The 13,091-nt window shown below is 43.4% G+C and overlaps 1 protein-coding gene across 1 annotated transcript in view; it reads right to left on the bottom strand.

Annotated features, from left to right (window-relative positions):
* AR (androgen receptor) overlaps nt 1–13,091 on the bottom strand; it is a 233,733-nt gene that overhangs the window by 123,647 nt on the left and 96,995 nt on the right. Inside the window, exon 2 of the mRNA XM_053374239.1 lies at nt 6,463–6,614. Coding sequence (XP_053230214.1) covers nt 6,463–6,614 — 152 coding nt within the window. The remainder of the gene's footprint in view (nt 1–6,462; nt 6,615–13,091) is intronic.

The raw sequence follows: 13,091 nt of genomic DNA, 5'->3' as shown, positions 1-13,091 counted from the left end.
TGATCGCTGCGTTGTTTAGTTGTGTCTGACTCGTCATGACCCCATGGACCACAGCACACCAGGCACTCATGTGTTCCACTGCTTCCCGCAGTTTGGTCAAACTCATGTTGGTAGCTTCGAAAACACTGTCCAAACATCTCGTCCTTTGTCGTCCCCTTCTCCTTGTGCCCTCAATCTTTCCTAACATCAGGGTCTTTTCCAGAAAGACTTCTCTTCTTATGAGGTGGCCAAAGTACTGGAGCTTCAGCTTCAGGATCTGTCCTTCCAGTGAGCACTCAGGGCTGATTTACTTAAGAAAGGATAGATTTAATTTTCTTGCAGTCCATGGGATTCTCAAGAGTCTCCTACAGCACCATAATTCAAAAGCATCAATTCTTCAACGATCAGCCTTCTTTATGGTCCAGCTCTTACTTCCATACATCACTACTGGAAAAACCATAGCTTTACCTATACAGACCTTTGTCGGCAAGGTGATGTCTCTGCTTTTTAAGATGTTGTCTACGTTTGTCACTGCTTTTCTCCCAAGAAGCAGACTGCTGTCACCATCTGCAGTGATCATGGAGCCCAAGAAAATAAAATCTCTCACTGCCTCCATTTCTTCCCCTTCTATTTGCCAGGAGGTGATGGGACTAGTGGCTATGATCTTAGTTTTTTTGATGTTGAGCTTCAGACCATATCAAGGTGTTACTATTAGTCAATAAAGCCCGTAACAACTTCTGATCAATTTACCTGTGAAATCACCTTACACCTCCACCCCTGCTCGACTACTTCCATCTGCGGAACTGGCACTGTTGCATGTTCCATATAATCCCCATTACACAGTCAATCATTTATAGTGGCAGCACCTACACTTTGGAACTCCCTGCCTATTGACACATTAGACAGGCACCTTTGCTGTACTCTTTTTGGTGCCTGCTAAAAACCTTTTTCTTTAAATAAGCTTCTCTAGGCATGTAGAACACTGGTGAACGTTTTAAGCTATTTTTAGTTTACTGCTGATTTTATTTTTTGAATGTTTTAAAGAGTTGTTTCCAGTGATTACTGATTTTCTGTAAACTACTTTGAGGTGATCTTTTTAAGCAACTGAATGGTGTATGTATAAATTTTGTGAAATAAAATAATTCTAACAACAACAACAACAAAAATATGTAGTGATTCAATAAAAGTTACCCAAATTGCTATTGCTTTCTATGAGGAAGGTGAAAAATAAGCTTCAGGGCCTGCAGAATATCTCCATTTTGCCTTGCAGTGCAAAATGGAGGAGAATCCAAGGCCAGCATCCAAAAGGATTAATGTTATGTCCCTCAGCCACTAAATATAGAGGAGCCACCACGGGGTGCTGAAAATAGACTGTCCCAAAGGTCTTTCAATTCTGAACCACTACTCCACTGTATGGTGATTCCTGGTCTCATTCTTGCAAGGGAAGGACAGAAGCGAGTCTGCAAACACCGACATACTTGCAGAATATTTTTATCATTATGACCTGCACACATTCACAAACACCTCCAGAGTTTGTGAGAGGCACATTCCATGCACATGGTGTGCAATGCAACAATGCAAATGCTAGGGCGGTGGGGGAGGGGGAGGAGAGAGCCCAGGATGGGATTTTTAATTTAATTAAAAACAACAACAACACCCCTTGCAAACTTACCCTTTGCTAACAGGCCCTGCGTTGCCCAGGCATTCCAAAGTGTAAAAGAGTCGCTCTCTCTGAATCCTCCTCCTCTTTACTCCTGCAGATCCTTCACGGCCTGACCCTCTTTGCCCTCTGATATCTCACTTCTGGAATCCCTCTGTGTGACATCTCTGCCAATGTCCTTCTAAACCCAATTACATGTATCTGTTGCTGCTATTCCACTTTCGAGTCTGACAAGTCCAATCCAGCTGTGCAAATTGGATGGCTGTTTGGCAAACAGAGAACATTTGGGGGCTCTCTGACAGGATGTGTGCTTTACCCCTTGGTGAAGACGAGATTGAGAAGAACTTCAAGAGCCAAGCTGGCAAGCTCTAAATTTCATCCAAAGATGCCAAAGAAAGAAAGTATCCTTTGCTAAGTCGGGTTTTTATTTCTGCCCCGGATTGACCTGAAATAAAGCATGCAGGCATGAAGGATCCTAGTGCCAAGGCCACTCTGGATTCCATGTGCCACAATAGGTAGGTATTATATGCCAATGCACACTCAGGCCATACCTGCACCATACATTTAAGGCAGTATTGTGCCATTTTAAACAGTCACGGCTTCTCCCTTCAAATACTCCTGAGAATTGTAGTTGGTTAAGGGCACTGACAGTTATTAAGAGGCCTCTATTCCCAAACAGAGACACAGTTCTGTGTTTATGCTTGAGCAGAACCAAGTACTTGCAGATTAAGCTACATCGTGCAAGAGAGTGTATTCAGAAAGGACTCATTCAGGTGTCCTACATGCCAGGAAATGAAATTCCTGCTGATCTGTTGTCTAAGGTTGTTAACAGAGAACAACTTAAGGTTTATGTACAGAGGTTGCAATTGGGTTGAACCACAGGTACTACAGGTTACACGGAAAGGGGGAGGATGTTAGGATATTTCCGTTCCACCTTAAAAGGGAGCAGGCTTTGTGAGTCACAGAGTCTGCGTATTTCCTGTTCACAGGATGTTTCTGTTGTGTCTATGCTTTTGTTTTCACTCTTTGCCTGAGCAGACCGAAGCAGGCAGTCATGTTTTTCCTTTGTTCTGACCAACACTGAATAAACTTGGAAAATGCTCTCCTGCGTGCACCTTTCGCTGTGCATTATCTGCTGATAAGAGCGTGCATCAGTTCTAGAATGTGGCAAGCTATTTTCTGGAGCTCGTGTCGCTAATTGCTGATACTGCGTGTCTACGGGAGATCGATGAACGTCCGGAGACGACGTGGGGGCCATGATGGGCTTTATCTCCCTGGCAGTATCCCAACAACACTATGAACACGGTCTTGACAGTGAGTCCATAAGTGACTGTGGAGGTCAATTCTGGATCCACATGTCTTTCCACAGTGGGACATAGGTTTCCGGGCAGAAGTTGATCATGTTGAGGGTTTGCCAAATGTGCCTTCCGCTTAGAACATTTCTCCCTTTCGTCCTGAGTTCAAGCTTCTTCAAAGTCCATGACATCTTTGGTAAAGACTGTTTTCCAATTGGAGCACTCGCAGGCCAGTGTTCCCCAATTGTTGGTGTTTATATTACATTTTTTTGGATTTACTTTGAGAAAGTCTTTAAACATCTTTTGTTGACCACTAGCATTACGCTTTCCATTTTTAAGTTTGGAATAGAGTAGTTGTTCGGAAGCAGGCATCCGAACAACATGACCAGTTCAACAAAGTTGATGTTGAAGAATGATTGCTTTGAAACTGGTAATCTTTGCTTCTTCCAGTACACTGGCATTAGTTCACCTGTCTTCCCAAGTGATATGTAATTTTTTTCATAAACACTGTTGCTGGAAACTTTCAAGGAGCTGGAGCTGGCATTTAGAAGTGGTCCATGTTTCACAAGGATACAGTAAAGTTGGTAGTGCAATAGCTTTGTCAACAAGCATTTTGGTTTTCCTGCAAATGTCCTGGTCCTCAAATACTCTGCACTTCAGTTGAGAGAAGGCTGCACTCACAGAGCTCAGGCGATGCTGGATTTCAGCATCAATGTCAGCCCTTGTGGAAAGGTAACTGCCCAGGTAGGAGAAGTGATTAATACTTTCCAATATTACACCATTGAGTTAGATTTGTGGCGCTATCTACAATCCTATAATCACAAATGCTGTGCAAAGTCACTGCATGCAGCATGAAAAGTGAGTGCGCAGAAGCCCTCCATGTGATGACTGAGAAACATATCAGACAGAACAGCACGGTCAAATCCTCAAATGCGAGTACTTTGGCTGGCGGACCAAGATGTGCCTCTTTGCTAAGTAATATCATAAAAATGTGGCAGATGACTTATTACTGCCAGCAGACAGTGCGCTTAGTAGATGTTCACATTAGGAGAAAATAATGTGATGGGTATTGGGTGGGTCCCCTCTGAACACCCCAGCCGGGTGCCTCTAATTTATGGCAGTACTTATGTTTCCAAATATATGGGATCTGAACTGCTGCCTGTTCCTCCCATCTTCGCGAATTTAAAAGCCACAATCTTTTCTTTCCCTTCAGCTTGAACAATCTTGCCATCTTGCTGTCACCTCTAAATAAGAAACAACAACAACAGCATGCCAGGGATCCACACCAAAACCCCAATCATAGCTCCTCTGGAAGACCTGCCCAGCTCTGGAGCTGAGGGGTGCGCAGGGAAGCATAAAGCTTCACATCCTGGTCTTTGAGGTGAAAGCTCAGAGTGCAATCAATTTATGTTCACCTGAACAAAATAGGATGGGAGGAGGATAGCATAGGAAGTTGCCTTATATTGAGTCACGCCACTGGTCCATCTAGCCCAGTATTGCCTACTCTGACTGGCAGCAGCTCTCCAGGCTTTCCTTTCAGGCAGGGGTGATTCCCAACCCTACCTGGAGATGCTGTCAGGGATTGAACCTGAGACCGTCTGCTCCACATTTAATTCTCACAAAAATGTGAGGTAGTTCAGGCTGAGCAGCATTGTCTCCCAGGGGAGCTTCACGGCCATCTGGGGATCTAAGCCCTGGTCTCCTACGTCCTAGTCTGATAATCCAGCCACCATACCACACTACAAGGAAAGTTCCATTCCTTTCCCTTATCAACCTATGTCTCCTTCAATAATTTAGTTTCTCTAACAAGATGTGCCCCCCCCCCAAAAAAAACAGATTTGGAGGGGGAGCCATTTTAAATCTGGCAGATAATAAAATTGCCACTATCCTTCCTAACCCAGCACCGTTTTCTGGCGGTGGGCGGGTGGAATCAATGGAAAACTTTCTTTAAAGACAAGATGGGAAGTCCTCACCCTGAGCAGGCAAACACTAAGATTACTGTCTGCTAAAGAGTTTTAATAAGGAAATTAAATGTAGACTGGGCTGCTTAACCCAATGAAATCACAGACTCATAGAGGTAAAAAGGTAAAGGTAAAGGACCCCTGGACGGTTAAGTCCAGTTAAAGGTGACTATGGGGTATGACACTCATCTCATTTTTCAGGCTGAGAGAGCTAGCATTTGTCCACACACAGCTTTCTGGTCAGCATGACTAAAACAGTTCTGGAGCAACAGGACACTATGATGAGTTCCAGAGCACACGGAAACACCATTTACCTTCCTGCTGCAACGGTACCTATTTATCTGTGCTTTCAAACTGCTGGGACAGAGCAACGGGATCTTACCACTGTTGTAGAGTTGGAAGGGGCCTCAATCTAGTGCAACCCCTGAAACGCATTAACCACAGCTCAAGAATCCCTGACAGATGGCCATGTAGACTCTGTTTCAAAATCTCAAATGAAAGAGAGTCCATCACTTTCTGAGGGAGTCTTTTTCACTGTTGACAGCTTTCACCTTACGAAAGTTCTTCTTAATGTTTAGTTTAAATCTCCTTTCTTGGAATTTGAATCCATTGGTTCAGGACCTTCTCTCCAAAGCAGGAGAAAACAAACCTGCTCTCTCTCCCATGTTACAGCCCTTCAGATATTTGAAGATGGCTATCATGTCACCTCTCCATCTTTTCTTCTCCAGGATAAACTTCCCTAACTCCCTCGACCATTCCTCTTAAGGTTTGGTTTCCAGGCCCTTGATGATATTCTTCACCCTCCTCCTCTGCACGTGCAGAGGAGGAGCTTGCCAATATACCGTATATACTCGAGTATAAGCTGGTTCACCACACCACAAACCTGGTAGTGGCGGCAGCGGTGGAGGAAGAACAAGCAGTTTGAAAGGGCTGCTTTTGGGCTGCTCGTTCCTTCTCCTCTGCCGCTGACAGCAGCAAAGACAGAAGAGGAGGAAGGAGCAGCCCAAAAGGGCTCCTTTTGGGCCACTCGTCCCTCCACCGCCACCTCTGCTGCTTGCAAGAGCAGGCATAGGAGCCGTGGTTGGGAGAAGTGCGGTGCAGCACAGCGCCTCTCCCAACTGCGGCTCCTGTTCCTGCTCTTGCGAGAGGCGGGTCCCTCTGCCACTGCTGCCCGCCTCACTCAAGTATAAGCCAAGGGGAGCTTTTTCAGCATAAAAAATGTGCTGAAAAAGTCGGCTTATACTTGAGTATATACGGTACTTCTTAAACTGTGGCACTGAGAAATGGACCCAGGACTCCCAGTGGGGTCTGACCAAGGAAGAATAGAGTGAAACTATTATTTTCCCTTGATATCTGTTAATGCAGCATACAATAGCAATAGCTTTTTTTTGCTGCATCACACCACTGACTCATGTTGTTCTTGTGGTCTCCTAAGACCCCTAGATCCCTTTTGTTGTCAAGCCAGGGGTACCCCATCCTATATCTGTGCGTTGGGAATGACATCTACAGCCATCGTCTGATTTGCATTCAATCACACACATCACAAACACACAAAAAGATGAATTACCTTCAGCTGCCCTCTTGAAAAAGACTTTGCAGCTCCCGCAAGTGAGTGCTCCATAGTGGCACCCAGATGCTTCATCCCCACAGATCAAGCATGTCTTCTGTGGTGGGAAGTAATAGTCAATGGGAAGAACATGGTCTCTTGCAGACTCCAACCTTTGGAAGCAAAAAGGAGAAAAGGGGAAAACATCAGCAAATGTGGCAAACACATAAGAACTACTGGATATTAAAGAATATTCCAGAAATGTTTATTAGTGTGAACCTGAAAGAGAAATATCTTAAGACAATATTCCACTGGTACTTAACTCCATGTATTATATTGTGTGTCATCCTTTTAGCAGCTGTGAGGTTCCGTAAATTCTTATGCCAAAACTCAAGAAACAGATCCTTTCAGTTCTTCCATTTTTATGCAACAGAAAGTCTAGCTGCTACTAGAAACCAACTTAGCAATTCCTTCAAAGAGAATCATTTTACAGTATCATCCCATATATTTAATAGTACAAGTTGTGACGATGCCAGAATTGCATATTTAAGTATTTGTGATATTTCTGCAATCCCACCATAAATGAAAAAAAAAAGTGCCATTATGGGAGCAACCCCTTCAACGAAGTTGGAAAGATTGAGAATTTATGTGTGAAATCTGAACTAGTGTACAATGCCATTTGTGTTAAACTTTCAAAGACCTTTCATGTATGTAAGTGGAGACAGACTTAAGCGGTTTATGTGACCCAACAGGGAGTCTTCAATACTAATGTTAAGGGCCTTTTCCTATGTACGGTAGTTTTAAGGCAGATTGTTAAAAGTACTTTCTGCTGGAATGGGTCACCCCTGTCCAGATGTTCAACATGCCTGTTCTCAAGCTATTGGGCAAAGCCAGGACCCATCAGAAATCTGGCTTTGCTTGGGCCTGGAAATCCTGGGAAATGAGAAATGCAGATTTGCTCAGGCACATTAATATGTCAGATCTCAATGGACATGCATCCCAGTTTCCTGTTTCTGCAAGTGGCTTTCCAGAAGATTCTAGTGTGTGAGCCCATTAATATATAACACTATGTGTTCTTAGGACAAGTATTTATTTGGGAGGTTCAAGTCCACAGTGGAAGTAACTTCATACTTAATGCTTGTTTAGACAAGCCTACCCAGATGCTTAGAAAGTTGAGGGTAATCTTAATCTGCTTTATTATTTTAACTTTTGTATGTTTAACAATATGGTTATGATTTTTCTCAGTTTTATTGATTCATCTTTTCATAAACGGATTTGAGGTTCTGTACAATGAAGCAGTGTATAAATTTTATGGAATAAGCAAACAAACAAATGTCTGCATGAATAACTGTTAGCATCCTTTCTAACATTAATGGCCCTTTGTGTCCCTTCCAACTCTACATTCTATGATTTGCACTCTCCTGTCTAGGCTTATGCTGATCCTTGAAAATTGTACTTGGATTAAACAGCAATTTGCTCTTCAAAAGCTGGTTGCTTCATATTGATCTTTCAATGAAAAAGTGATGCTGTTCAGGGCTTGGCACTGAGGATTCTCAGTCTGTGCTATGTGGAACCCTCTTAAAAGCAATTAAAAACAGTGATTTTGAACCCTTCTGAATGGGAAGAAGACGGAAACATTTCAAAGATAGCAGAAGCAAGGAAGTGGCAAACTCAGACATGGAGCAAATTGGGCAGAAAAGCATGAAAACACCCTCCTTAGATTCCAAAACACTTTCCAAGGTTCAGGGCCATTCTGCATTTCTTCCTCAAACATATTTTTTTTTACCAGATCCAGCTGCCAGTCTCTTATTGTGCTCTTAAACAACCTACAGCCCTGGGCTTTTGAACATGGCTCATTATCAAGTGTTGGCCTGCACGTGTTCATCACAAATCTACCACCCTTGCTTTGGGAGAAGTCACAGTGTGGTCTAGTGGTTAGAGTGTCAGAACAGGACCTTGGGGAGAGCAGGTTTCAAATCCCTACTAGGCAATGAAGCTCATTGGGTGTGATCTTGAGTGCCAGTCACCACCTCTCAGCCTAAGCTACCTAGAATTGTAGAATCAGAGAATTGTAGAGACCTCATATGTCACCTAGTCCAACCCTATGAAATGCAGAAATCCCAGCTAATCAATAGTCAGGGAACCAACAGCCAAATCACGACACTCATAGCTGATCTTACGTCACACCCTCATTAAGTGTTTCTGCCTGATTGCAATGCACCCTTTGTTGCGGACTAAAGTAGACCTACCTCACTATACGCCAATTAAATAAATGACTGCAATTTACCACAGGCTATCGGGGGGAGGGAGTCTTGTGTGAGGGAAACTGCCATTCAGGGAGTCTCAGGCAGGAGTTAATCAAACAAGGAAAGTTTGATTTACCCCCTCCCCTCCCCCCCCCCCCAAAACACCCAACTCCAAAGTTGGTGAAACAACTTTAGGTCAGGAGAAACATTGTTTCAGGTAGAACTTATTATTTAAACTAAATATAGGGACATCACAGGCTTAAACACAGTATGACAGTCACAGCTTCTCTCAAACTCCCTTTACTTAAAATCAGTTGTTACACTTCAGTTTCCGTTACTCCTTTCTAGGTCCTTATGCTTAGTTTGGGCAGATGCTTCAGATCAACGCTCTTAACACCGTTTATTAATTTGGTTCACAAGCAAAGGGGCACTTTTCTTCACTTTTTTTTTTAAAGAAAACAATCCCACACCTGAGGTATTCTAATTAGTATAGCAGACCCAGGGGATCACCTCACCCCTTGTTATTGCTTTGGGAGTCTTCTTTACCTAGAAGAAATCTCCCCTCCTGACTGGAATGAGACCCAGGTAGTCTGATTCCCACAGCTTTTGGCTCAGACTCAGCCCTTCAGTTAACTCCTGACTATATTCCCCAAACACTCAACCCAGTCTTCCTATCTAAGCTGCGAGGCTCTTTCCCCTTTGTTAAGTTGTGGGCGAACATAGCAGACGACACAGCGATTTCTCCAGAGCAGCTCTTTACTTGTAAGCTGGACAGACTGAACAGCAAACAGCTCAGCCGGCCTGCTTTTATAGGCAGCCGGCTGTCAACATTGTAACAAACACAACCCAGGGTTTCCCGCCTAAAATAACTGACGTGGACCTGAGTGAAAACTATCTACAGTATCCCCCTGCTGGCCCAGGGTGAGAACTTCAATACATAACACCCTTGCTACAGATACGTCTCCTCAGTGTGGTTGTTTGGCTCAAATCAGAACCAGTTCTCTCTCAGGCAAACCTTATCCTAATCCTTACCTCCCATCTCAAATCAAGCCCTATCTCTATCCCTATCTAAAAACTCCCTCAGAAACGGTTCCTCCCCCCCACCCCAGTGTTGGCTCCAGGCCCCCCCCCGGTTGTTTGGCTGTCTTGGTAGCCAATCAGAGAATTCTGAGGGACTGCACCGCCAAGACTCTGGCCTGGCTCTGCTGTCTGGCACACCCTTCAATGCCTCTTGCATGGATGGATGGAGGATACTGTGATAATGCATGTGTGTAGAAACTAGCCTGTTGTACAAAGGCCAAATTTGCATTTGAAACTAAAGCATTTTATAAATATTTATCATCAACAAATAAGTTTGATGTGCAAAGTTTAAGAAATGACTGGACTAAGTAATGGGAATGCTCACTATTACCTAGACAGTGGGAATATGTATTGGCTTCGATATCAGATGCATTGATGGATCTTAAACTAAGACTAAATCAACAGAAGCTATTATTTAGCATTTATTGGACTCCCTTACATTTGTATAAGAAAGGACTATCTAATGTAGCTCTTTGTTGGAGATGTAAATGCTGGACTATATAAACAAGACACCACAGAAAAAAACAAATTAAGATTTTCAGAGGTGAATATGCTCTTGAACTATATACCCATCACATGTAAATTAACAATAGGACAACAAAAATGGATTCTATGCGCCCTGATGGTGGCCAAGAGACTGCTACTGATGAACTGGAAGAACAGAGACACGATTCCCCTTAATCAATCACTTGGCAACATGACAACACTGGGAACATATAAACAGACAGCTTATAGACACAAACTTTATTTGGTTAAAAACAACGATACTTGGAATGAGTTTTGGTTACTGACAATTAAATGTGAGTTAGGATAATAAGAATATACACATCTGTATATTAATGTATGGTAATGTAACAGTATTTTTTAATTTTTTTCATTCACACTCATTTTTTCTCTCCTCACTCTACCTCTTTTATAAATAAAATTGAATTAATAATAATAATAATAATAATAATAATAATAATAATAATAATGATGCATTTGCTTCCTTTTGCCTCTGGCCCCACCCACCACTGGCATGTGGCCCCTGCAGGTTTCCTAGAAGAGAATATGGCCCTCAAGCTAAAAGAGATTCCCCAACAAATCCACCTGATCCAGAGAAATGTGGTGCCCTCCATACCACAATCCACTGCCTTATAGTGAGATGGTACAGCAGAACACCTATGGAGGTGCCCATCAGCCCACCAAGCTCCCCTGCTTTTACCTAATGGGCTTCTGTTTGTTGAGCAACTGTTAAGAGTTAGGGAGGAAATGCCAGAGGGGAAAAATGTTGTTGTTGTTTAGTCATTTAGTCGTGTCCGACTCTTCGTGACCCCATGGACCAGAGCATGCCAGGCACCTCTGTCCTCCACTACCTCCCGCAGTTTGGTCAGACTCATGTTTGTGGCTTCGAGAACACTATCCAACCATCTCATCCTCTGTCGCCCCCTTCTCCTTGTGCCCTCCATCTTTCCCAGCATCAGTGTCTTCTCCAGGGAGTCTTCTCTTCTCATGAGGTGGCCAAAGTACTGGAGCCTCAGCTTCACGATCTGTCCTTCCAGTGAGCACTCAGGGCTGATTTCATTAAGAATGGATGCGTTTGATCTTCTTGCAGTCCATGGGACTCTCAAGAGTCTTCTCCAGCACCATAATTCAAAAGCATCAATTCTTCGGCGATCAGCCTTCTTTATGGTCCAGCTCTCACTTCCATACATCACTACTGGGAAAACCATGGCTTTAACTATACGGACCTTTGTTGGCAAGGTGACGTCTCTACTTCTCAAGATGCTGTCTAGGCCTGTCATTGCCCTTCTCCCAAGAAGCAGGCGTCTTTTAATTTCGTGGCTGCTGTCACCATCTGCAGTGATCATGGAGCCCAAGAAAGTAAAATCTCTCACTGCCTCCATTTCTTCCCCTTCTATTTGCCAGGAGGTGATGGGACCAGTGGCCATGATCTTCGTTTTTTTGATGTTGAGCCTCAGACCATATTTTGCGCTCTCCTCTTTCACCCTCATTAAAAGGTTCTTTAATTCCTCCTCACTTTCTGCCATCAAGGTTGTGTCATCTGCATATCTGAGGTTGTTGATATTTCTTCCGGCAATCTTAATTCCAGCTTGGGATTCATCCAGCCCAGCCTTTCGCATGATGTATTCTGCGTATAAATTAAATAAGCAGGGAGACAAAATACAGCCTTGTCGTACGCCTTTCCCAATTTTGAACCAATCAGTTGTTCCATATCCAGTTCTAACTGTAGCTTCTTGTCCCACATAGAGATTTCTCAGGAGACAGATGAGGTGATCAGGCACTCCCATTTCTTTAAGAACTTGCCATAGTTTGCTGTGGTCGACACAGTCAAAGGCTTTTGCATAGTCAATGAAGCAGAAGTAGATGTCTTTCTGGAACTCTCTAGCTTTCTCCATAATCCAGCGCATGTTTGCAATTTGGTCTCTGGTTCCTCTGCCTCTTCTAAATCCAGCTTGCACTTCGGGGAGTTCTCGATCCACATACTGTTTGAGCCTTCCTTGTAGAATTTTAAGCATAACCTTGCTAGTGTGAGAAATGAGTGCAATTGTGCGGTAGTTGGAGCATTCTTTGGCACTGCCCTTCTTTGGGATTGGGATGTAGACTGATCTTCTCCAATCTTCTGGCCACTGCTGAGTTTTCCAAATTTGCTGGCATATTGAGTGTAGCACCTTAACAGCATCATCTTTTAAAATTTTAAATAGTTCAGCTGGAATACCATCACTTCCACTGGCCTTGTTATTTGCAGTGCTTTCTAAGGCCCATTTGACTTCACTCTCCAGGATGTCTGGCTCAAGGTCAGCAACCACACTACCTGGGGTGTACGAGACATCCATATCTTTCTGGTATAATTCCTCTGTGTATTCTTGCCACCTCTTCTTGATGTCTTCTGCTTCTGTTAGGTCCTTACCACTTTTGTCCTTTATTATGGTAATCTTTGTACGAAATGTTCCTTTCATATCTCCAATTTTCTTGAACAGATCTCTGGTTCTTCCCATTCTGTTGTTTTCCTCTATTTGTTTGCATTGCTCGTTTAAGAAGGCCTTCTTGTCTCTCCTTGCTATTCTTTGGAAATCTGCATTCAATTTCCTGTATCTTTCACTATCTCCCTCGCATTTTGCCTGCCTTCTCTCCTCCGCTATTTGTAAGGCCTCGTTGGACAGCCACTTTGCTTTCTTGCATTTCCTTTTCATTGGGATGGTTTTCGTTGCTGCCTCCTGTACAATGTTACGAGCCTCCATCCATAGTTCTTCAGGCACTCTGTCCACCAAATCTAAATCCTTAAACCTGTTCGTCACTTCCACTGTGTATTCATAAGGGATT

The sequence above is a fragment of the Podarcis raffonei genome, chromosome Z (genome assembly GCF_027172205.1).
Source record: "Podarcis raffonei isolate rPodRaf1 chromosome Z, rPodRaf1.pri, whole genome shotgun sequence".
NCBI classification, from domain to species: domain Eukaryota; kingdom Metazoa; phylum Chordata; class Lepidosauria; order Squamata; family Lacertidae; genus Podarcis; species Podarcis raffonei.
Note: the sequence above shows the minus strand (reverse complement) of the source record. Positions and strands in the feature narration are given on the sequence as shown.